The 26,216-nt window shown below is 46.3% G+C and overlaps 1 protein-coding gene across 2 annotated transcripts in view; it reads left to right on the plus strand.

Annotated features, from left to right (window-relative positions):
- Positions 1–25,676, plus strand: part of plb1 (phospholipase B1) — a 94,559-nt gene extending 68,883 nt beyond the window's left edge. Inside the window, exons 23-29 of one of the 2 annotated variants that reach the window (XM_038799067.1) lie at positions 339–404; positions 5,162–5,253; positions 12,047–12,128; positions 13,384–13,488; positions 15,291–15,386; positions 22,398–22,472; positions 25,423–25,676. In XM_038799067.1, coding sequence (XP_038654995.1) covers positions 339–404; positions 5,162–5,253; positions 12,047–12,128; positions 13,384–13,488; positions 15,291–15,386; positions 22,398–22,472; positions 25,423–25,599 — 693 coding nt within the window. In that variant the 3' untranslated portion in view covers positions 25,600–25,676. Of the gene's footprint in view, positions 1–338; positions 405–5,161; positions 5,254–12,046; positions 12,129–13,383; positions 13,489–15,290; positions 15,387–22,397; positions 22,473–25,422 lie in introns of those variants that run through there. The other variant, XR_005460907.1, reaches the window with a different exon arrangement.
- The last annotated feature ends 540 nt before the right edge of the window (positions 25,677–26,216 follow it).

Raw genomic sequence — 26,216 nt, forward strand, 5'->3', positions numbered from 1 at the left:
GCTCGAAGCTTAGCTTTTGGTGACAGAGCTGCAGGGATAGGATTTCAGGTCACAGCTGGAGCTGGCAGGTTTTTTAATGTGAAATTTTTCACCTTCAGTAATCTCCAGTCTAGAGCTTCCCACACTGATAGTGTACATAGAGGACACTGCCTGCCCTTTCCTTGAAGAATAGCAACTAAAAGCTAAGCAAACTTGTTCAAGCTGTTTACACTTTCAAAGAACTAATCAGCTTTCAGTCAAATGTGACAAAAGCTTTTGTGTCAGCTTGATTTCCACGTCCAGATTTATTCTCATCTCTGTAACAGGAAGGTAGTTATTCTTCCTTTCATCTCTGACAGGAAACATATTCTGCAGATAATTACGTGAAGCATATTGAGGAGGCACTGGATATTCTGCACAAAGAGGTAACTATTGGAGTGAGATTTGCTGGTCTGTGGGAGGCTCCTATGTGAAGAAATGGATTGATTTGTCTCTGTGTCTGATAGTTTTTTTCTATCTTCTAATCATTTTGGTAGATCCAATTCAGGTGGGAGCTGTAAAATAAATGGCAGAACCATCAGAAGCATAGAGACACAGGGAAATGGGCATGCAGGTCCACAGATCCTTAAAAGTGGCAGCACAGGGTGGTAAAGAAAGCATATGGCATGCTTGCCTTCATAGGACAGGATATAGAGAATAAAAGCTCGAAAAGTATGTTACAATTGCACTGTTATTTGTGGTTGGGGAGGGAGAGAGCACTGAGGCTTATCTGGAATGTTGGTTCAGCCACATAGAGAGACGGAGGCTGAGGGGCAACCTGATAGAAGTGTAGAAAATTATTAGGGGTATAGATGGAGGCTTTTTCCCAGGGCGGAAATGACAATTACAAGGGGGCACAAGTTCAAGGTGAGGAGGGGAAAGGTTCAGTGGAGATGTGCGGGGGCAGGGTTTTACACAGAGGGTGGTGGTGGCCTGGAATGCACTGCCAAGTGAGGTGGTTGAGGTAGATACGTTAGCGACCTTTAAGACTTATCTGGATTTGCACGTGAACAGATGGGGTATAGAAGGATACAGGCGGTTGGTCCAGATAGAACACGTGATAAGAATGGCGATGCGGGTGGAAAATCTGGAGCGAATCGGGAAGCGCGTTCTCTCTGGAGGAATCGGGCTTCTGGATTTTCCTGGCCCCTCACCAGTGACATCATAAGGTTAATGCCCACAAAGGGCACGAACCTTATTTTAAATAAATGTGAATATGATTAGCCAGGCACTCCCGCCACATTAATCCCACCCCCCTCACTGAATATTCAAACCTCGCCAACGTGACGTGACGTCAGCAGGATTTACAACAGCTTTTTAAAAACGCGAATCACTCAAGAGGATCCCTCTGTGGGTGCAGAGGTTAGTATAGCCCTCGGGGGAAGAGGGTCATGCCGGGCACTGCCCCCTGGAACTGCCCTCTGGCACAGGTTGGCACTGCCAGGCTGACACTGATGACCTGTGCCAGGGGTGGGGCCACTGGGGTACTGCATGTGGCAGGTTTCCTGTTATTTGTGGCTGGGGAGGGAGAGAGCACTGAGGCTATTGAGGGGAGCACTTGCAAGCACGGGGCGGGGGGGGGGGGGTAAGTGGGCAATGGGGCTTGTGGGGGGAGGAAAGCCCCAGCAAGACTTGCACAGTTTGGGGGGTGGGGGGGGGGGGGGGGGGTGAGAGATCCTGACGACTGTGCAGTATGGGGGGGACGGAAGATCATCCGCTAATTGTTCGGAGTGGGCAAGAGTGATCCCGATAATTGTTGGGAGAAGGGCCCGTTGATGTTTAGTTCTAATCGAGGTATCCTTTAAAGAAGACGCCCTGCTCTCTGTGGAGCTCGGTGCTGGTTCTATCAAGTCCTGTCCCGCCCAACTGATTATGAAAACTACGCCCACGCATGTATTTCCTTCAGGGAGGCTCAAGGAGAGAAAACTGGTCTGAAAAGCTGGAGAGCTGCACACCGGTTTTCAGTCGAAGCCTGACACTTTGAATTAATACGGTAAGATTCCTCCCTGATTCTCACACCATACAGAGATATTGCACAGAGATATTACTGTGAAGCTGACTCTGCATGTCTTCAGTCATTTCTAATGGCAGTGAAAAAATATTTTGATAACATCGCCAAGTGTTACTGGCTACAGATTATCTAAAATAAAGCGTATAAAGATCATTTGAAAGACACACATATTTTTTCAATTACTATACATGAGGTGTTACATTCGGCATACATACCGGGTTTAGTTCAATTGGCTATACGGCTGGTTCGTGATGCAGAGCGGATCCAGCAGTGTGGGTTCAATTCCCGTACTGGCTGAGGTTATTCATGGAGGCCTTGCCTTCTCAACCTTGCCCCTCAATCCCCCCTGAGGTTAAACCATCACCAGTCAGCTCTCCCCTCAAAAGGAAAAGCAGCCTGTGGTCATTTGGGGCTATGGTGACTTTACTATTTACCGACATGCCAGATCTCCACAAACAAAGGCCAACTTTCCCTGCATTTCATTTGATCTTGTTCGGTACCAGAGAAGGTTTTTTTTCCCCTTTTTAAATCCAGATTGATCACTCCCAGATCCCGGCAGGAATGAACATTGTTTACTCTCTGTTAATGTACTTTGGTTTTACAATTTCTTCTTGAGCACTTGCTTTCCCCTCAACCCGTTATTTATAAAGTGTGTATAACTGCATTCCAAAACAATAAAATGAGGCAGTACACATAGTGCAAAACAAATCGACTTGGTTCAATTCAGTGCACCCCAGGTATTTACAGCAATAGCCAGTTTTTATATCGCACCTTTAACCCCATGAAACAATTCAAGGGGCAAAATGTATCCGGAAAAAAGCAAAGGGCGATAGCGGACAAGAAAAGCGGCGTTGAAGCCACCATCAGCAGCGACTGATTTCTCCATCATATTGTTCAGGACTTACTCAAAAACCTGAAGATGCAGGTCCCACAACATGACGCTGCAAGGGTTGGGGGGGGGGGGGGGGGGAGTGGTGGAGGGGGGGGTGGTGCGGGTGCTCTGATTGAGTCTGCCCAGCCAGCAACATTGTTTCTCGAAGATCAGTGTACCTCTTTTAAAGGCTGCCCAAGTGCAAAACAGTTCCCCCACCCCACACTACCCACCCAGCATTGCCTGGGCTCTGCTCTCTGGCACGACCCACCCCCTGGCACTACCCCCCTGGCAGTACCTGGGTGTTTATCCCTGGCATTACCCAGTCACTGCCTGGCATTGCCTCCTGGTACTACCTGGGAACTGCTTACTGGCACTGCCCCATGGCGCTATCCTCTGACACTGCCCCAGGGCACATTCTGGGCAGTGCCAGGGCAGTTCCCAGGCATGATCCCTGACTGATGTACTCACCTGAGTTCCTCTGGGAGGTCTGTCCACCAGGTGCACGCCGTGGGAGATCAGTCGGGTTTCATGCCTCTGCCCTCACACCACCATGAATAGATTTTCCCACAGGAAGAGGGACTTTTCAGGAGTAGGAGCCTGGTAATTATATGCCAATGTATGGAAACTGTCTTCCCAATGCTCCACGTCACTGCCAAGGGGAGGGGGAAATCCCATCACACGTTTACGTTAACGAATTGGAATTCTCACAAGATTTTCCACTCACGTTGCCAAAACCGCCCGAGAAAAACTGGAGCGGAAAATTCCGGCCATGGTGTTTCATGGGAGCATTATAAAATGCTCGGGCTACTTAAAGGGCTTCTTAGGGCAGATGTCCAAATGATTCGTCGAAGCGGTAGCTTCTAAGGAGCGCCTTAAAGGAGAAAAGTTGGTTAGAGAGGCGGAGAGCTGTAGGGAGAGAATTGCAGAGCAGAAGGCAGTCAAAGGCACAGCCACTAATGGCAGAGCAATTAAAATCAGACAAGAGGTTAGAATTAGAGAAACACAGATATCTCCGAGGGTTATGGGCTGGAGAGGATACAGAGGGAGCGGGGTGGGGGGTTTGGAGGAGATGGAGGGGTGGGAGTTCATGGAGAGATTTGAATGCAAGGATGACAATTTTAAAATCACAATGTTGTTTATCTGGGAGACAATGTCTGCAATTCTGCTTTTATATTGTATTTAAGTAATTTCTGATGTGTACATCCCAAGGAATTGAGCTGCCTGTGCTGTTTATCACTGATTTATAGTAAGCAGGAGGACTATGAAGTGACCATGCTGACATGGTGAACATAGAACATAGAACAGGACCTTCAGCCCTCGATGTTGTGCCGAGCAATGATCACCCTACTCAAACCCATGTATCCACCCTATACCCGTAACCCAACAACCCCCCCTAACCTTACTTTTTTAGGACACTACGGGCAATTTAGCATGGCCAATCCACCTAACCCGCACACCTTTGGACTGTGGGAGGAAACCGGAGCACCCGGAGGAAACCCACGCACACACGGGGAGGACGTACAGACAGTGACCCAGCCGGGAACCGAACCTGGGACCCTGGAGCTGTGAAGCATTTATGCTAACCACCATGCTACCGTGCTGCCGTGACTTAGCACTCTGCTATCATCTCTAAGACCATAGAATTCCTATAGTGTGGAAGGAGGCCATTCAGCCCATCGAGCCTCCACCGACCCTCTGGAAGAGCACACTACCTAGGTCTACTTCCCCACTATATCCCAGTAACCCCTCCTAACCTGTGCATCTTTGGACACTAAGGGGCAATTTAGCATGGCAAATCCACCTAACCGCACAAATTTGGACTGTGGGAGGAAACCAGAGCACCCGAAGGAAACCTACAGACACTGGAAGAACGTGCAGACTCCGCACAGTCACCTAAGGCTGTACTGTAACCCGAGTCTCTGACACTGTGAGGCAGCAGTGCTAACCAGTGTGCCGCCCCAAAGACCTACTGGTCAGACTGACCGCTGGCTACAGGAGTTCTAGGAGACAATGCATAATGAATTACACTACAGCAAGCTGCTCCTCTAACTAAGCCTGTACTAACTGCAATGATGACGTTAACCTTTGTAGCTTTAGAATGCTGATGAAGGTGGTCATTGGCTGAGGTCATGTGACAATCTCATTTTCCGGGTCAAAAGCAGCTGCAATCAGTTCACTGTAAGAAGCTCTGTGGGTTTTAAAACATTTCATTTGTCCGCTTGAACTTTTTCCCCCCATTTAAATGCTCGTTCAAACAGGTGCCGAGAGCTTTTATAAACATGGTGCAAATACTTGAGTTGAGTGGCCTTCGAAGAATAAAAGGCGATACAATCTGTGCATTGCTTCAGAAGTAAGTGGCAACATTTTCATTAACCTGATCAGGAGCACTGTTCAAGCACTGCTATAAGAATAAGGCATTGTGTAGTTATTGCTCATGACCCACACAACAGCCCACACAACAAGAATGCAGGAATTCATTGAGCAGCCAGTAGAACATAGAACATAGAACATAGAACAGTACAGCACAGAACAGGCCCTTCGGCCCTCAATGTTGTGCCGAGCCATGATCACCCTACTCAACCCACGTATCCACCCTATACCCGTAACCCAACAACCCCCCCCTTAACCTTACTTTTATTAGGACACTACGGGCAATTTAGCATGGCCAATCCACCTAACCCGCACATCTTTGGACTGTGGGAGGAAACCGGAGCACCCGGAGGAAACCCACGCACACAGGGGGAGGACGTGCAGACTCCACACAGACAGTGACCCAGCCGGGAATCGAACCTGGGACCCTGGAGCTGTGAAGCATTTATGCTAACCACCATGCTACCCTGCTGCCCTATGTATTCTTTGCATGTATTCTTTTAAGACTGCACACCATTTTATTTTCTTTATATAGACACACCAAATTTACATTAAAGTAGAAACGGCTGGGGGTTCATTAGTGATACTGTGGTCTGTTGGCAGTTGTCACAATGTTGTATCTTGGAGTCGCACAGCTGATGGTGGATCAGAAATTGGCTAGTTGAAAGAAGACAGAGAGTGGTAGTTGATGGGAAATGTTCAGAATGGAGTTCAGTTACGAGTGGCGTACCACAAGGATCTGTTCTGGGTCCGTTGCTGTTTGTCATTTTTATAAATGACCTAGAGGAGGGCGCAGAAGGATGGGTGAGTAAATTTGCAGACGACACTAAAGTCGGTGGAGTTGTAGACAGTGCGGAAGGATGTTGCAGGTTACAGAGGGACATAGATAAGCTGCAGAGCTGGGCTGAGAGGTGGCAAATGGAGTTTAATGTGGAGAAGTGTGAGGTGATTCACTTTGGAAAGAATAACAGGAATGCGGAATATTTGGCTAATGGTAAAATTCTTGGTAGTGTGGATGAGCAGAGGGATCTCGGTGTCCATGTACATAGATCCCTGAAAGTTGCCACCCAGGTTGATAGGGTTGTGAAGAAGGCCTATGGTGTGTTGGCCTTTATTGGTAGAGGGATTGAGTTCCGGAGCCATGAGGTCATGTTGCAGTTGTACAAAACTCTAGTACGGCCGCATTTGGAGTATTGCGTACAGTTCTGGTCGCCTCATTATAGGAAGGACGTGGAAGCTTTGGAACGGGTGCAGAGGAGATTTACCAGGATGTTGCCTGGTATGGAGGGAAAATCTTATGAGGAAAGGCTGATGGACTTGAGGTTGTTTTCATTAGAGAGAAGAAGGTTAAGAGGTGACTTAATAGAGGCATACAAAATGATCAGAGGGTTAGATAGGGTGGACAGCGAGAGCCTTCTCCCGCGGATGGAGGTAGCTAGCACGAGGGGACATAGCCTTAAATTGAGGGGTAATAGATATAGGACAGAGGTCAGAGGTGGGTTTTTTACGCAAAGAGTGGTGAGGCCGTGGAATGCCCTACCTGCAACAGTAGTGAACTCGCCAACATTGAGGGCATTTAAAAATTTGTTGGATAAGCATATGGATGATAAGGGCATAGTGTAGGTTAGATGGCCTTTAGCTTTTTTTCCATGTCGGTGCAACATCGAGGGCCGAAGGGCCTGTACTGCGCTGTATCGTTCTATGTTCTATGTTCTATGTTCTATGGTTCATATTGCCCTACACGATAAGGAGAGGCAGAACAGTAAGAATGAAAGTGGAGAGTGCGAGAGAGGCAAAGGTGAAGAGCAAGCTGGAAAGAGATGAAGAAGCAAGAAATAAAGTGAGAAATGGAGAGGAGATAGATAAGAATGTATAGACCACAGGGCCCATCAAGCCTCTCCACAATTCATGGGTGGCGCGGTAGCACAGTGGGCAGCATGGTAGCACAGTGGGCAGCACGGCAACACAGTGGGCGGCATGGTACCACAATGGGCGGCATAGTAGCACAGTGGTTAGCACTGCTGCTTCACAGCTCCAGCGTCCCGGGTTCAATTTTGGCTTTGGGTGACTGTTCTCCCCATGTCTGCGTGGGTTTCCTCTGGTTGCTCCAGTTTCCTCCCACAGGTTCGGTGGATTGGCCATGCTAAATTGCCCATAAGTTCCAAAAAGGTTAGGTGGGGTTACTGGGTTACGGGGATAGGGTGGAGATGTGGGCTTAGATAAGGTGCTCTTTCCAAGGGCTTGTGCAGACTCGATGGGCCGAATGACTTCCTTCTGCACTGTAAATTCTATGAAACAGTAGAATCAGGGTTGATCTTTGGCTTCAACTTCACTTTCCCACCTGCAATCCGTATCCCTGAGACACCTAAGATCTGTCTGTTCCAGCCTTCAATATATTCAATGATGGAGCATCTACAACCCTCTGGGTTAGAGAACTCCAAAGATTCATGGCCCTTTGAGTGAAGAAATTTCTCCTCATCTCAGTCCTAAATGACCGTCCACTTATCCTGCATGTTATAGATTCCTCAGTCAGTGGAAACAGCCTCTCAGTATTTACCCTGACAAACCCCTTAACAATCTTGAGTGTTTCAATGAGATCACAACTTTGATTCTCGGTTCCTTCATGCCGGTGGGATTGTGCATGCCGATTTGGCTGAGTGCCAAATCCTCCATCCTCGCTGGCAATGGTAGCGAGGCGGACCCGCAACGGAGAATCCCACCCCACATTTCTTCTTCTGAACTTCAGAGAGTATAAGCCCAATTTACTCAGCCCTCCATCACAAGACAACTCTCTAATCCCAGGAAACATTGAATCAACATTGACTGCACTGCCTCCAATGCAAAGTATGTCCTTCCGTAAATCCAGAGAGCAAAACTGCACAGAGTGTTCTCGGTGGGCTCTCAACAAAACCCTGTACAATTGTAGCCAGGCTTCTTTATTCTTATACTCCAATCCTTTGCAATAAAGGCCAACATGCCATTTATCTTCCTGTTTGCTTCTTGTACCTGTGTGCTAGCTTTGTGTGTTTGTTGTAGGGGTACATCCAAGTCTTTCTGAATATCAAGGTTTATAAGTATCACGCGTTATGGGTGGTGTGGTAGCACAGTCGCTAGCACTGTTGCTTCACAGCTCCAGGGTCTCCAGGTTCGATTGCCGGCTTGGGTCACTGTTTGCGTGGAGTCTGCACGTTCTCCCTGTGTGTGCATGGGTTTCTTCCGGGTGCTCTGTTTTCCTTCTACAAGTCCCAAAACATGTGCTATTAGGTAATTTAGACATTCTGAATTCTCCGTCTGTGTACCCGAGCAGGCCCTGGGGTGTGGCAACCAGGGACTTTTCACAGTAACTTCATTGCAGTGTGAATGTAAGCCTACTTGTGACAATAAAGATTATTAATATTATTTTAAATATTCTGCTTTTCTATTTTAACTGCTGAAGTGATTTACCTCACACTTCCCCACATTCCATTCCATCTGCCACCTTGTTGCCCACTCACTTAACCTGTCTATGTCTTTTTGCAGCCTCTGTGTCCTCCTCACAGCTTACATTCCCACTCAGCTTTATATTGTCAGAAAACTTCGATACATCATTGCCTATCTCTTTGTCTAAGTCATTAAAATAGATTGCAGAAATGAGAGAGACAAGCTATGAGATAGTATGGAGCATAAGCAACAGAGACAGCATACAGGAAGGAATGGACCAGCAGGCAGAGACACGTTGGGGAGAAATTGGGAGAGTTGTTGGACAACATGGGAAGACCACAAAAGTGATAGAGAACATCAGCCGTGAGTGAAATAAGACAGGATAGGGTAACAATAAGCTGAGGGCTGGAGAGAAACAAAGATCGAGAGAAGCCATCTTGCCCTATTTAGGAGAGCTGAACCAGACTTGATTATTCTTTCACAGACCCATGTTCCCGGCTCTCTGCAACATTGTTAGCATGTTTTTGTGCCTGCTCAGTTGGGTTAGTGTATGCTGTGCGCATTTTCAGATTAGCTATTGGTTAAGAACATAAGAACATAAGAACATAAGAACTAGGAGCAGGAGTAGGCCATCTGGCCCCTCGAGCCTGCTCTGCCATTCAATTAGATCATGGCTGATCTTTTGTGGACTCAGCTCCACTTTCCGGCCCGAACACCATAACCCTTAATCCCTTTATTCTTCAAAAAACTATCTATCTTTACCTTAAAAACATGTAATGAAGGAGCCTCAACTGCTTCACTGGGCAAGGAATTCCATAGATTCACAACCCTTTGGGTGAAGAAGTTCCTCCTAAACTCAGTCCTAAATCTACTTCCCCTTATTTTGAGGCTATGCCCCCTAGTTCTGCTGTCACCCGCCAGTGGAAACAACCTGCCCGCATCTATCCTATCTATTCCCTTCATAATTTTAAATGTTTCTATAAGATCCCCCCTCATCCTTCTAAATTCCAACGAGTACAGTCCCAGTCTACTCAACCTCTCCTCATAATCCAACCCCTTCAGCTCTGGGATTAACCTAGTGAATCTCCTCTGCATACCCTCCGGCGCCAGTACGTCCTTTCTCAAGTAAGGAGACCAAAACTGAACACAATACTCCAGGTGTGGCCGCACTAACACTTTATACAATTGCAACATAACCTCCCTAGTCTTAAACTCCATCCCTCTAGCAATGAAGGACAAAATTCCATTTGCCTTCTTAATCACCTGTTGCACTTGTAAAGCAACCTTCTGTGACTCATGCACTAGCACACCCAAGTCTCTCTGAACAGCGGCATGCTTTAATATTTTATCGTTTAAATAATAATCCCGTTTGCTGTTATTCCTACCAAAATGGATAACCTCACATTTGTCAACATTGTATTCCATCTGCCAGACCCTAGCCCATTCACTTAACCTATCCAAATCCCTCTGCAGACTTCCAGTATCCTCTGCACTTTCCGCTTTACCACTCATCTTAGTGTCATCTGCAAACTTGGACACATTGCCCTTGGTCCCCAACTCCAAATCATCAATGTAAATTGTGAACAATTGTGGGCCCAACACGGATCCCTGAGGGACACCACTAGCTACTGATTGCCAACCAGAGAAACACCCATTTATCCCAACTCTTTGCTTTCTATTAGTTAACCAATCCTCTATCCATGCTACTACTTTACCCTTAATGCCATGCATCTTTATCTTATGCAGCAACCTTTTGTGTGGCACCTTGTCAAAGGCTTTCTGGAAATCCAGATATACCACATCCATCGGCTCCCCGTTATCTACTGCACTGGTAATGTCCTCAAAAAATTCCACTAAATTAGTTAGGCATGACCTGCCTTTAACGAACCCATGCTGCGTCTGCCCAATGGGACAATTTCTATCCAGATGCCTCGCAATTTCTTCCTTGATGATAGATTCCAGCATCTTCCCTATTACCGAAGTTAAACTCACTGGCCTATAATTTCCTGCTTTCTGCCTACCTCCTTTTTTAAACAGTGGCGTCACGTTTGCTAATTTCCAATCCACCGGGACCACCCCAGAGTCTAGTGAATTTCGGTAAATTATCACTAGTGCATCTGCAATTTCCCTAGCCATCTCTTTTAGCACTCTGGGATGCATTCCATCAGGGCCAGGAGACTTGTCTACCTTTAGCCCCATTAGCTTGCCCATCACTCCCTCCTTAGTGATAACAATCGTCTCAAGGTCCTCACCTGTCATAGCCTCATTTCTATCAGTCGCTGGCATGTTATTTGTGTCTTCCACTGTGAAGACCGACCCAAAAAACCTGTTTAGTTCCTCAGCCATTTCCTCATTTCCCATTATTAAAACTCCCTTCTCATCCTCTAAAGGACCAATATTTACCTTAGCCACTCTTTTTTGTCTTATATATTTGTAAAAACTTTTACTGTCTGTTTTTATATTCTGAGCAAGTTTACTCTCATACTCTATCTTACTCTTCTTTATAGCTTTTTTAGTAGCTTTCTGTTGCCCCCTAAAGATTTCCCAGTCCTCTAATCTTCCAGCAATCTTTGCCACTTTATATGCTTTTTCCTTCAATTTGATACTCTCCCTTATTTCCTTAGATATCCACGGTCGATTTTCCCTCTTTCTTCCGTCCTTCCTTTTTGTTGGTATAAACCTTTGCTGAGCACTGTGAAAAATCGCTTGGAAGGTTCTCAACTGTTCCTCAACTGTTCCACCATAAAGTCTTAGCTCCCAGTCTACCTTAGCTAATTCTTCTCTCATCCCCTTGTAATCTCCTTTGTTTAAACACAAAACAATATCATTTAAGCCAATATCAACAATCACGGCACTTCATTGAGATTGGCCATCATTCCATGCAGCAAGGTGGAGATTTGTGATCATTTAAAGGGTTAGGAATCATGTCCTGGGCTCTCTGTTCTGGGTTTCCTGGTGGCGTGCGGTGGCTTCATTGGGAAATCCCATTGATAAGTGGCGGATAGAGACATTCCCACCACCAACAAACGGCGTACCACCGAGAAAGGCACAACTGAGGGATCGGAGAATCCTGCCCATAATTTTGATGCCAGATTTTGATTGACCTGAGGAAGGAGCAGTGCTCCGAAAGCTAGTGTTTGAAGCAAACATGTTGGACTTTAACCTGGTGTTGTCAGACTTCTTACTGGGCTCACCCCAGTCCAACGCCGGCATCTTCACATCATAATTTTGATATGCATTGCTCCTCCCAGTAGATACAGATTGAAAACTTCCCTCATTCTTCCACCAACATTGTGGTTCAGCTCTTTTATGGAAAGCATTAATATTTGTTTTTGTATCATCATTTTACACAGAACCATGTGTCCTTGCTTTCTAAACCCAAGAGAAAACTCTCCTGAGCTACGTGAGATTATGAGAATTAACAAAGACTATCAGGTACGTGCAGAACGTTGTTAATGTTTAAACTAATAGAGTAAATTCCTCCTTAATGAAACATTATTTTTATCAAGCTTAGCAGGTTTGCAAGGTGAATATTAATACATTTGCTGCGATATAATTCCTTGCTCTTTAATTTGATTCAGTAAGAAGTCTTACAACACCAGGTTAAATTCCATAGATTTGTTTCGAATCACTAGCTTTTGGAGCACTGCTCCTTCCTCAGGTTACTGTGCCCACCCCAGTCCAACGCCGGCATCTCCACATTTTGATCTAATTGTCATTTACTTTAGAATTTTATCATAAGCCCTCATTTCATGTCCTTATTTCAATCTTTTTCTTTTTGGAAAATATTTTATTGAGGCATTTATATTAAAAATTTTAACACAATGGACAACAACACTCCCTCAAACCAGCCAACCAACACCCTGACAAAAATTCCCCACCAACCCACCCCCACCTTGTCCGACTCCCCCTGCCTCCCTTTTTTAACTCTCCCCCCTCTCCTGCTGACAGCTTAATTTTTCCCAAAGAAGTTGATAAACGGCTGCCACTTCCAAGCAAACCCATCCTCGGAGCTCCTAAGGACAAGTTTAATTTTCCCCAGCCTGAGAAACCCCGCCAGGTCACTTACCCATACCCCCGACTTCAGGGGTCTCTGAGTCCCTCCATTCTAGTAAAAATCTGTCTCCGGGCTACCAGGGAGGCAGAGGCCAAGAAATCGGCCTCTATCGCCCCCTGAACTCCTGGGTCTTCTGACACACAAAAAATTGCCACCTCTGGACTTGGGACCACCCTTACTTTCAAAACCTCCGACATAATGTCGTCAAACACCTGCCAGAAATCCCCAAACTTCGGACAAGCCCAAAACACGTGGACATGATTCGCGAGCCCGCACTTCTTTGCCAGTCTTAAGATGTCTCAAACTGCACATTGTTGCTTGACCATAAGAGGCACAAACTGCTGCCCCCAGGGATTTGTAAATATTAGCTGCAAACACATCACTGACCAGGGAACTGTGGTTGCAAGAGGGCATCACAGATGGAGGAAAATATTTACTTGACTTGTAAAAATTAAAGAAAGGGATTAGTGCTCAGTTGATTCGACCATCACTGCTGGAGACTGGTGAGATGATATCTGGATTGAGCTTGAAACAACTTGATTGAGTAACCTTTCAATCATTTTACTAAAGAGATCACAAAAGCACAGTTTCATTGCTACGTGATGTAAACTCCCATTTGTTTTCTTTATTCAGACCAAATTGTCTGCATTGGTTTACAGTGGAAAATATGACACAAATGAGGATTTCACAATTGTGTTGCAACCCTACTTTTCAAACACAATTATTCCACGAAATAAGGTAAGTTTAATATTATTGGTTTCATTTTGACACCCAGTGACGGAGGTCTGAATTTTGTTTATTGTCATAATATTTCTCAGGTGCAGGTCTTACATTCTGCTCAACATTCCTGTGTAAAACCTTTCCAGGTTACAGAGTGTCTCCTCTTCAAAAGTACATAGACATACAATTTACAGTGCAGAAGGAGGCCATTCGGCCCATCGAGTCTGGACGGGCCCTTGGAAAGAGCACCCCACTTAAGCCCACAATCCGCCCCATATCCATAACCCAGCAACCCCACCCAATCCCTTTGGACACTAAGGGAATTTAGCGTAGCCAATCCACCTAACCTGCACGTCTGTGAACTGTGGGAGGAAACCGGAGCTCCCGGAGGAAACCCACACAAACACGGGGAGAACGTGCAGACTCTGCACAGTGACCCAAGCCGGGAATCAAATCTTGGACCCAGGAGCTGTGAAGTGACAGTGCTAACCATTGTGCTATCGTGCCGCCCTAATTGGCTGTCAAGCACATTGGGGCTTCCCAGTGTCATGCCAGGCTCTATTGAAATGCAAGCATTCCTCCAACTTCACACAATGAACTGGAACGATCTCAGGTGTTCATTGCTAATGGCTTCTTCACACTGTGCAAGAGAGTTGGTATAAATTTGTCTGTGGAAGAGAACCGCTTTCTTTTTCAGTCATTTTGCCTACGTTTTCCTGCCCGCAACAAATTGGTCACTGTACATTTCTCAAATGTTTTCTAATGGTTCGGTCCAAGATTGCCTGATAATGTTCAGGATGGGGCTCCAAAGTATCTGGGTCTCTTCCTCGAGGTCTCCTGTTGTAGATTCTGCAGCTAGCTGTCAGCTGGAAGGGCCAGAATTTTAAGTGAGGACACAGATACGCCTGATCCTGTCCTTGCAGGCAATTACTATTCGGCTTGAGGCAAAGGAATCAGAAAGGGTATGATTGCTGTGTTTCTGGGGAAGGAAAAGAAAAGAGAGATACTGGCATGGATCGTCTTAAAGCTACTATCCAATTCCTTTTTATACAGAATTCTGAACTCCTCCTCCCTTGTGAACTGAGTCCAAAGACAAGCCTATGTGTTGTTTGATGTTTGAAATTCATGCACTAGCAAGGCCCATTTAGCTCAGTTGGGTGGACCGCTGGTTCATTATGCAAAGCAAGGCCAACTGTGTGGGTTCAAACCCCATAACTGAGGTTATTCATGAAGGCCCCGCCTTCTCAACCTTGCCCCTTGCCCCTTGCCTGAGGTGTGGTGACCCTCAGGTTAAATCACCACCAGTCAGCTCCCCCCCCCTCCCTCAAAGGGGAAAGAAGCCTACGATCATCTGGGACTACGGAGACTTGACTTTGTATAACAAAAAATAAGAGCAAAATGCTAGAAATTTGAAATAACAACAGAAAATGCGGAGTATACTCAGTGGGTCTGGCAGCATCAGTGGAGAGAAATAGCATCTGTAGAAGGGTCATTTCGACCCAAAATGCTCATTCTGTTTCTCTCTCACCAGACCTGTTGAGTTTATCCAGCATTTTCTCTTTTTTTTATAGTCAATATACAATGTTGGAGTACAAGTGAGCTATTTATATCTATTTAGATAAGTCTCTTCCCACCAGTAATTGTTTCTGTCACTTGTGAATTAATGTTAGTGAGCTTGCCGGTTGCTTGTGCAGTTGGGATAAAATCGCAATCATCCAGTTATGTGTGGCTAAGGTACACCACATATCTTCAGTTCAGTAAAAACAAATGATTTTGTTTTTAACAATATAATTTATTAGTCTGCTCTTCTCTTTTTCCAGACTGGCCAGCCAGACCTGAGCTTCTTTTCAGTCGATTGTTTCCATTTAAGCGAACGAGGACAAGCCGAGATGGCCATTGGCCTGTGGAACAATATGGTAACTGCTACCTCCTTAACTGTAACGTTCCAGCACATCACTAACAGAGCATCTCATTACAACCAGTCCCTCCAACAACTGTGAATTAGGTTACGCCCCAGTGAGATCCCCAGCTCAAAGATGACCATCCAAATTTCACTACTCTTGCTCAGCTACAGGTCACCGAGATCACGCCGATGGTGATTAAGGCAGAATGTTTTCTCCAGAAGGGCATGAGAAAACATTTGTTATTTCTCTCATTTCGGGTAGTGAATAATGGCCTGTGCAGATCAATATGTGGCACGCGATAAAATTGGGTGCCACGGCAGCTCAGAGCTCATTGGCAAGCACTGCAAGAGGGATAGAATTGAATTATGGACTATCTTTTCTTTTCATGTACTAAATGATCTGTTGAGCTGCTCGCAGAAAAATACTTTTCACTGTACCTCGATACACGTGACAATAAACAAATCCACATCCAAAAAGCCAGAGGACTTATGTTCAGCATGTGTTGGACATTACTTGGGCCATGGATGAAGTACTGTGAACTGTTCTTGTCTCCATATTATGAAAAGGATATTGAGACACTGGAGAAGATGCAAAAAAGCATCCAATTGGGAAAGATTGTAACAGGCTAGGGGTCTTATCTTGAGAAAAGGGGAAATTGAGAGGGTGACTTGATAGAGTTCTTTAAGATTATAGAAACAGAGAAAATAGGGGCAGGAGGAGGGCATTCAGCTCCTCGAGCTTGCTGCGCCATTCATTATGATCATGGCTGATCATTCAACTCAATAGTCTAATTCCTCCTTCCCCCCACCCCTCTCTACGCTTGATCCCCTTCGCCCTAAGTGCTGTATCTAACTGCTACTTGAAAACATGTTTTGGCCTCAATTACTTCCTGCGATAACAAATTCCACAGGCTCACCATTCTCCTCCTCATCTACGGAGTGGATAATAGCCTGTACAGATCAATATGGTAGCACGGTAGCACAGTAGTTAGCACAGTTGCTTCAGAGCTCCCGGGTACCAGGTTCGATTCCCGGCTTGGGTCACTGTCTGTGCGGAGTCTTCACGTTCTCCCCGTGTCTGCGTGGGTTTCCTCCAGGTGCAACGGTTTCCTCCCACAGTTCAAAGATGTGCAGGTTAGGTGGATTGGCCATACTAAATCGCCCTTAGTGTCCAGAAAGGTTGGGTGGGGCTACGAGGATAGGGTGGAGGTGTGGACTTGGGTAGGGTGCTCTTACCAAGGGCCGGTGCAGACTCGATGGGCCGAATGGCGTCCTTCTGCACTGTAAATTCTATGAATTTCTATGTCTGTCCTAAATGATCTATCCCATAGCCTCGGATTATAAGCGTTGGTTCTGGACACCCCCAAAATTGGAAACAACCTTCTTATATCTACCTTGTCGAGTCCTGTTTGAATTTTATAGGTTTATATGAGATCCCCGTTCATTCTTCTGAACTCCAGCGAATACATTCTTACTCGACTCAGTCTCTCCTCATATGTCCGTCCTGCCATCCCAGGAATCAGTCTGGTAAACCTTTGCTGCATTCCCTTGAGAGCAAGAACATCCTTCCTCTGATCAGGAGACCAAAACTGCCTCACCAAGGCCCTGTATAATTGCAGCATGACATCTCTGCTTCTGTACTCAAATCCTCTCGTAATGAAGACCAGGAGATCATTTGCCTTCTTTACTGCCTGCTGCACCTGCATGCTTATCGCCGGGGGGGGGTCCCCTGTAGAGCGGCACCTGACCGGCGCTACGCTGACCGCACCAGCGTCAATGGCTCCGATCCGGCGGACTGGCGTTGGGGTGGCGTCACGTGATTCGCGGCCGTACCAGCGATTCTCCGTCCCAGCCTGGGCTGAGAGAATACCACCCGTTACATTTCATTCCCTCATTTAAATCTTTAATATGTATTGTGAATAACTGGAATCCCAACATCGATCCCCACTAGTCACCGCTTGCCAATTGAAAAAAGACCTGTTAATTCCTATTCTTCATTTCCTGTCTGCCAACCAGTTTTCCATCCATCTCAATACTTAATACTCAATACTCAACCCTTAATCCCATGTGCTTTAATTTTACACACTAATCTCTTATGAGGGGCTTTGTCAAAGGCGTTCTGAAAGTCCAAATAAGCCACATCCACTGGCTCCCCCTTATTAACTCTATTAGTTACATCCACGAAGAATTCCAATAGATCTGTCAAGCATGAATTCCCCTTCATAAATCCATGCTCACTCTGTCTGATCCAGCCACTGTTTTCTAAGTGCTCTGCTATAAAATCTTTGATAATGGATTCTAGAAATTTCCCTACTACCGGCGTCAGGCTTACTGGTCTATAATTCCCTTTTTCCTCTCTACCTTCCTTTTTAAATAGGGGAGTTACACTAGCTACCCTCCAATCTGTTGGAGCTGTTCCAGAGTCTATAGAATCCTGGGAGAGGACCACCAATGCATCCACTATTTGTAGGGCCACTTCCTTAAGTACTCTGGGATGTAGATTATCAGGCCCTGGTGACTTATCGGCCTGCAATCTCAACAATTTCCCCAACGCTAGATCTCTAGTAATATTGATCTCCTTCTCTTCCTCCATCAATAAACCCTGCGTTCCCAACATTTCTGGTATCTTATTTGATTCCCCATTTGTGAAGACAGAACCAAAGCATGTATTTAGTTGCTCAGCCATTTCTTTGTCCACTATAATACATTCCCCTGTTTCTGACTATAAGGCCATGATGTGGAGATGCCGGCGTTGGACTGGGGTGAGCACAGTAAGAAGTCTTACAACACCAGGTTAAAGTTCAACAGGTTTGTTTCAAACACGAGCTTTCGGAGCACGGCTCCTTCTTCAGGTGAAGAAGGAGCCGTGCTCCGAAAGCTCGTGTTTGAAACAAACCTGTTGGACTTTAACCTGGTGTTGTAAGACTTCTTACTGTGCTGACTATAAGGGACATTTGTCTTCATCAATCTTTTTCTCTTCACATACCTATGGAAACTTTCACAGTCAGTTTTTTATGTTCGCATGCAGCTTACTCTCGTACTCTATTTCCCCCCTTCTTAATCAATCCCTTGGTCTTCCTTTGCTGAATTCTAAACTGCTCTCAATCCTCAGACCTGTTGTTTTTCTTGGCCAAATTGTTTGCGTCTTCCTTGGATTGGATACTATCTCTAATTTCCCTCGTAAATCATTGATTGGCCACCTTTCCCAATGTTACTTTTGTTCCAGACAGGAATAAACAATTGCTGTTGTTCCCCCATGTGCTCCTTGAATGTTTTCCATTGCCTATCCACAGTCATCCCTTTAATTAACATCTCCCAATCGATCATAGCCTACTGGCGCATCATATCATCAAAGTTTCCTTTAAGATTCAGGACCCTAGTCTCAGAATCAACTACATCACTCTCCATCTTGATGAAACCTTCTACCATATTCTGGTCACTCATCCCCAATAGGCAGCAGGGTAGCACAGTGGTTAGCACTGTTGCTTCACAGCACCAAAGTCCCTGGTTCGATTCCGGCTTGGGTAACTGACTGTGCAGAGTCTGCACGTTCTGCTTGAGTTTCCTCTGGATGCTCCAGTTTCCTCCCACAAGTCCCGAAAGTCGTGCTGTTAGGTCATTTGGGCATTCTGAATTCTCCCTCAGTGTACCCGAACAGGCGCCAGAATGTGGTGAATAGGGGCTTTTCACATTAACTTCATTGCAATGTTAATGTAAGCCTACTTGTGACAAGAAAGATTATTATTATTATTATTATTATTATAAGGGGTCTCACACAATTAGATTGCCAATGATTCCGTTCTCATTGGGCAGCATCCAGTCTAGGATAGCCTGTTCTCTAGTTGGTTCCTCAATGTATTTGTCCAGAAAACCATCGCATGTGTCTTTAATTTCCTGTTTAATGCCATTCTCAACATCACCACTCCAGCTTGGGGGAGTCTATATTCAATGCCCACTAATGATTTTTGCCCATTGGTTTTTCTCAGCTCTACCCACACAGATTCCGCCTTGTCAGAGCTAATATCCTTCCTCACTATTGTGTTAATTCTCTTTAAACAGCAATGAAATGCCATCGCTTTTTCCTTTTTGTCTGTCTTTCCTAAATACTGAATACCCTTGGGAAATTCAGTTCCCATCCCCGGTCACCCTGCAGCCAGGTCTCCATAATTCCGATATTATCATACCCGTTTACATCCATTTGCGCGATTAGTTCATCTGCGTTATTGCGAATGTTCCGTGCGTTAAGGCACCAAGCCTTTAGGCTTGTTTTTTTAACATTACTTGTCCCACTCCCAATATTTTTCACTGTGGCTCTGTTTGAGTCTGGTGTTGGTTTCTCTGCCTATCACTTTTTGTATTCCTCTTTCTTTCTTTTGTTTTTGTCCTTGATTTCCCTCTCCTCTGACTCCTTGCATCGGTTCCCATCCCCGTCTTTTTAGTTTAAACCCACCCCAGTCACTTATGAAAGTGTTTTGTAAGGTTTATCTCACTTAGCAGCTGGTTGATGATGCAGCACTGCTCCCTCACAGCGCCAGAGACCCGGGTTCGAATCCGACCTCAGGTAACTGTCTGTGCGGAGTCTGCACTTTCTCCCCGTGTGTGCGTGGGTTTCCTCCGGGTGCTCCGGTTCCCTCCCACAGTCCAAAGATGTGAAGGTTAGGTGGATTTGCCATGCTACATTTCCCCTAGGTGGGGTAATGGGGGATAGAGTGGGGGATTGGGTTAAAGTAGGATGCTCTTTCAGGGGACTAAATGACCTCTTTCTGCACTGAAGGGATTCTACGATGCAGAGCAAGGCCTGCAACGCAGGTTCAATTCCCGGACTGGCTGAGGTTATTTATGAAGGCCCTGTCTTCTGAACCTTGCCCCTTGCCTGAGGTGTGGTGATCCTCAGGTTAAATCACCACCAGTGAGCGCTCCCCCTCAAAGGGGAAAGGAGCCTATGGTCATCCAGGACTATATTGAATTTTTTTACATGATGTTTCCACGTTTGGGTGAACCCGGGGCCATAAATGAATTAGGTAATTTAAGAGAAACTTCTTACCGAGAGTGGTGAAAATGGGCAACTCATGACCACAGGAAGTAGCTGAGACATGTAGCATAGAGGCAGAAGCACATGTGGGAGAAGGGAATAGGATCTATTTACGGGGTTAGATGACGAGGGGATGAAGAAGGCTCTCGTGCAATAGAAACAGCAACATGGACCAGATGGGCTGAATGGCCTGTTTTGTGCTACAAATACTTTGGAATGTTCTTATTTCTGTTCAGACAGAGCAATAAAATGTCTATTTTATGTGTTGGGAGCTTTTTAACCACCAGTTACACTAGTTTGCAGTCTACTCCAGTAAATATGTCAATTATAACTTACTGAACGAAGGTATATAGCTCATCATAAATGTATCTTATACAAATGGGGTGACTGCGCATAATCCCCAATAAAGAGGGAAGCTGCGCATGTACCCTGCTGCACATCACCCCCAATAAAGAGGGCAACTGGGGATCTGCCCTGCCGCACATCATCCCCTATATAGAGGGCAGTTGCACATGTGCCTTGCTGCACATTACCCCTTATAAAGAGAGCAGCTGCACATGTGCCTTGGTGCACTTTGCCTCCTATAAAACGGGCAGCTGCACATGTGCCTTGCTGCACTTTACCCCCTATAAAGCAGGCAGCTGCAGATGTGCCCTGCTAAACATTGCCTTCCAGAAAGAGGGTGGCTGCACATGTGTCTTGCTGCACATTTACCCTTATAATGCGGGCAGCTGTACATGTACCTTGCTGCACATTACCTGCTATAAAACGGGCAGCTGTACATGTACCTTGCTGCACATTACCTGCTATAAAGCGGGCAGCTGTACATGTGCCTTGCTGCACATCACCCGCTATAAAGCGGGCAGCTGTACATGTGCCTTTCTGCACATTTACCCTTATAATGCGGGCAGCTGCAACTGTGCCTTGCTGCACATTACCCGCTATAAAGCGGGCAGCTGCACACGTGCCTTGCTGCACATTTACCCTTGTAAATGCAGGCAGCTGTACATGTACCTTGTTGCATATTACCCGCTATAAAGCGGGCAGCTGTACATGTACCTTGCTGCACATTACCCGCTATAAAGCGGGCAGCTGTACATGTACCTTGCTGCACATTACCCGCTATAAAGCGGGCAGCTGTACATGTGCCTTGCTGCACATTACCCACTATAAAGCGGGCAGCTGCACATGTGTCTTGCTGCACAGGGGCTGTTTAGCACAACGCTAAATTGCTGGCTTTGAAAGCAGACCAAGCAGGCCAGCAGCACGGTTCGATTCCCATAACAGCCTCCCCGAACAGGCGCCGGAATGTGGCGACTAGGGGCTTTTCACAGTAACTTCATTTGAAGCCTACTCGTGACAATAAGCAATTTTCATTTCATTTCATTACCCGCTATAAAGCGGGTAGCTGCACACGTGCCTTGCTGCACATTTACCCTTATAAAGAGGGCAGCTGTAGATGTCCCCTGCTGCATATTGCCCCTTATAAAAATGGCGACCTCACATACAGCCGCACATGCCATACCGGCCTCCCCGAATAGGCGCCGAATGTGGCGACTAGGGGCTTTTCACAGTAACTTCATTGAAACCTACTTGTGACAATAAGCGATTATTATTATTACATGCAGGGCCTTGGCAGAAAACTCAGCCTTTTTATTTTGGTTTTTCTCATGTTAATGCAATCCAGCTGGTAACGGTTGGGAGCTGCAAATGGGATGTCAAAGTCGCATGCAGCTTGGGAGCCGCAGGGCGCAAACCCTGTTCTAGATAAATAGCCATGTTCCACCAATGGAGTTCTCAGGCTGCTGTTGATCTTCAGGGACTGGACCTGCGCAGGTCGTTGGAAGAAAGAAATTTAACTCGCGATAAAAATGAACCTTTCTCAATGTTTTTATTATTAACAAATCTATGCACCTGTCTCTCTCCCCATTCTCAATCAGCCACATGTAGTGATTTCTATTTATCGAATGTTCTTTATTCCACTTCCTGCAGCTGGAACGAATTGGGTACAAGCAAAATTACAACAACTTCACTCATGATCGAAACAAGTTGAAATGTCCTAGCCCTGTAAGTAAAGTGGTTTCATATAGTGGTATAATAAATCTTATTGGCTACTACTCATAGTCCATTTTGTATTATAACCATTCGCAACTGTTTCTGGTTTACACTTAGGGCTGGATTTTACCAGCACTCTAGAGATGGGTTGGGAGGCAGGAGGTGACCTGTAAATTGGAGAGGGAAGGTGGGGGTGGAAAGCCATCGCCTTCCTGCCGCCAAGACATTTTAAGAAAGGCGGCCAAGGGGGAGGATGCCGCTCCCATCCAGAGGCCAATTGCACCACTGAATTGGCCTCTTCTCTCTGCCACTTGCATTTTCCAAGTGGTGGGTAGGCCCTCTACATGTGGGTAGACTGCCTGGTGAAACCTGGGAGCCTCACTGTGGTCTGGGTGGAAGTGGGGGTCAACCGATTCGGGCACTCTGTGTCCTATGCAGGGGTTCCAGTATTGGCCACCCCTCTGGCAATGGCAGGGCCTGCCCTCAGGCCGTGGAGCCCCCGGCCCAATTTAGCTTGTTGAGATGGCTTATCCTTCAATAGCATCCTTCGCTTCCAGATGCAGTCCCAGTGGTTGTCACTGCTCCCAATGGGGTGCTGCTAAGACGGCTGACTGGGCGGCACGGTAGCACAGTGGTTAGCACTGTTGCTTCACAGTGCTAGGGTCCCAGGTTCGATTCCCGGCTTGGGTCACTGTCTGTGAGGAGTCTGCACGTTCTCCCCATGTCTGCGTGGGTTTCCTCCGGGTGCTCTGGTTTCCTCCGATAATCCAAAGATGTGCTCGTTAGGTGCGTTGGCCATGATAAATTGACCTTAGTGTCCAAAAAAGGTTAGGTGGGGTTACTGGATTATGGGGATAGGGTGGAGGTGTGGGCTTAGGTGGGGTGCCCTTTCCAAGGGCTGGTGCAGACTCGATGGGCCGAATGGCTTCCTTCCGCATTGTGAATTTTATGATTCTATGACCTACCGGTGATCCATTTTGCTAGAAGGTGTGAATTGGGATTGGATATGCATCCCTTCAAATGATGGGAGCTCCAACGGCAACAAATTAGTTGTCGGACCGCAGTGACCTGTGGCTGGCTGTCCCATAAATGGCCAAGTAAGGTTTATCCCTGTTGTCAGGGCCCCAGCTGCTGATAGAATTCCAGCCACAGTGTGCGACAACTCACCATAAAAAGCACACAATTTGGTGCTCTCCCTACATCTTAGGAATAAAACATGCTAGACAGTCACTAAACGGGGTTGTATCGGGGCTTCAGAGTTTCCCAGTCTTCGGGTTGTGATCTGAATGCCAACAGCAAGTCGTAGCTCTTTGACTGGTTGAAGTGATTGCCAACTACTTTCCATTTCAGAATGAATATGAGGTACAGTAACAAAACAATTCAAAAGACAAACAGGCCATGAGGCCCAATTGGTCCATTGTTGACGTTTACCCTCCACGTGAGCAAATAGTCCACATGTCACCCTATCCCCATAGCCCTTTTGTCCAATTTTCCATCATCCACCAATCCAATCCAATCTTGAATATTGACAGAATTTCTGCCTCGACCACTCTTCCTGAAGTGAAAGTCATTGGCCAGAAGTTTACGCTCTGTCACCGGTGAGTTTTGGGGGGGTGGGGGGGGGGGGGGGCATGAAATTACATCAATGGGATTCCCTCTGGGATCCCACCTGCTCCAACCTAGATGCCTGCCTTTGTCCCAGTTATGGCCCTTAGGTGTCCACTTAAGGACCTTTTGCTTCCCAAACAGTTTTGAGGCTGGCAGGCAGCTGAGAGATTGGGGGTTGGGAGTGGGGAAAGAAATGTTTGATCTAGGGCAGGTGCCTCCATCATAAATCTCCTCCTGATTGGGAGGGGGGGTGGCGAGGGGGGCCTCCCCTCTGGGCCTGGTGACCTTCAGACCTCTCTCTTTCCCTGACCTACCCCCCTAGTCTCCAATCGCCCTCCTGTCAAACCCTTGGCATTCCCTACATCTCCCGCCTTGACCTCTTCCTCCGGTTCCCAGCACTTGATTCAAGGCTGCAGTGCATCTTTTGGCCACTGTAGCACTGTTCCCGGGATGACTAGAAAGCTGCTGGCCAATCAAAGTGAGACTTGGTCCTGCCTTTTGCCAGTCAGTGCTCGATAGAGCGTGAAATAGAGTTAGACTTGCTGGTGTCAGCGGAGATGTGCTCAACCCATTCTCTCCGGATTCTCAACGGAAGATTATTCCTCTCTCTGTTCGAAGTCCTTTACATTTTAATCTTGTGTCCACAGTCCCTTATTGTGGATCCTTCATCAACATAGAAACAATCAGCTTCTATCTACCCCATCCGACATGCTGTAGTGATAGTGTCTATATCATTGTGTAATCTGTGATATTCTAATGAGGGAAGCTTTAACCAAGAACATGGCTTTGATTTTACTCCAAAACATCTTGGAAAATCCTTGTACATTTTGTTTTTCACTGTGAAAAGGGCATGTACTTTGAAAATGATCTTTCATAAAATGGGTACTAATGAAGTAAGTACTTTCATTCATTCTAACAAGTTCTTGTCAAATATTTGAAGGGTGAATGATGGTTTCTGATTCTGTACAATTAGGTGTTATGCAGATTATGCTGTCTTGTCACTGGGCTGGTAATCCAGAAACCCAGAGTAATGCTCTGGGGGTTGGAATCCCAACATGGCAGATGGTGATAGTTAAATGATCTGATTGTCATAAAACCCATCACTAATGCCCTTTAGGGAAGGAAATCTGCTGTCCTTACTTACCTGGTCTGGTTTACCATGTGACTCACAGCAATGTGGTTGATTCTTAAATGGCCTAGCAAACCATTCTGTTCAAGGGCAATGTGCAATAAATACTGGCCCAGCCAGCGACATTTACATCTCCTGAACAAATTTTAAAAGCACAGAAATCCATGTCATGTTGTTGAGTTATCCAAATCACTCTTATTTACTCTTCGCATTTCCCCTACCTAGGAGGCACCTTATCTGTTCACACGTAGGAACAGCGCAGCACCAGAAGACACGTCCAGAAGTCCTGCACTGACCACAGTGACCACGACGGATCAAGGCGTGCCTATGGCGGAGCAAAGAGTTTGGGGTGTTGTTGTAATGGCCGTGACTGCAGTGACCCTGGGGCAGCGCTGGTCCTGATCCCCAGGCTGGGCCCCTCGGAATGGAGAAAGCAGCAGGAACAAGAACTTGAAATAAATGGAATTCACATGGCCAAATGTTATTGAGAGTTTTTTTTTCAAACTGTTCAGTTGACCTTTTACTGGAAAAACATAAAACAGCAGTGTAACAAGTCAAGAGAAGGTCTTCGGCCCATCTAGCCCACCTATCCCTCAGGACTTTTCTATTGTAAGGAGATAATCGCGTGCAGAGAGGTGACAGCATAGTGATGATGTCACTGGGCTACGAATCCGGAGACCTGTCTAATGCCCTGGGGATACCAGTTTGAATCCTACCACAGAAACTGGTCTGGTGGAATTAGATTTCAGCTAACAAATTCAATTAGTTAATTTAAAAGTCTGGAATTGAAAGCTCGTCTCAGTAACAATACAATTAAACTATCATTAGTTGTCATTGAAACCCCATCCGCGGCGTCTGAATGACGTGGCCGGCGGCGCCTGAATGACGTCACCCGCACATGCGCAGGTTGGCCGTGCCAATCCACGCATGCACGGTTGCCATCTTCCCCTCCGCTGCCCCGCAAGACATGGAGAATTGATCTTGCGGGGCAGTGGAGGGAAAAGAGTGCGTCTTTCAGA

The sequence above is a fragment of the Scyliorhinus canicula genome, chromosome 6 (assembly GCF_902713615.1).
Source record: "Scyliorhinus canicula chromosome 6, sScyCan1.1, whole genome shotgun sequence".
Taxonomy (NCBI): Eukaryota; Metazoa; Chordata; class Chondrichthyes; order Carcharhiniformes; family Scyliorhinidae; genus Scyliorhinus; species Scyliorhinus canicula.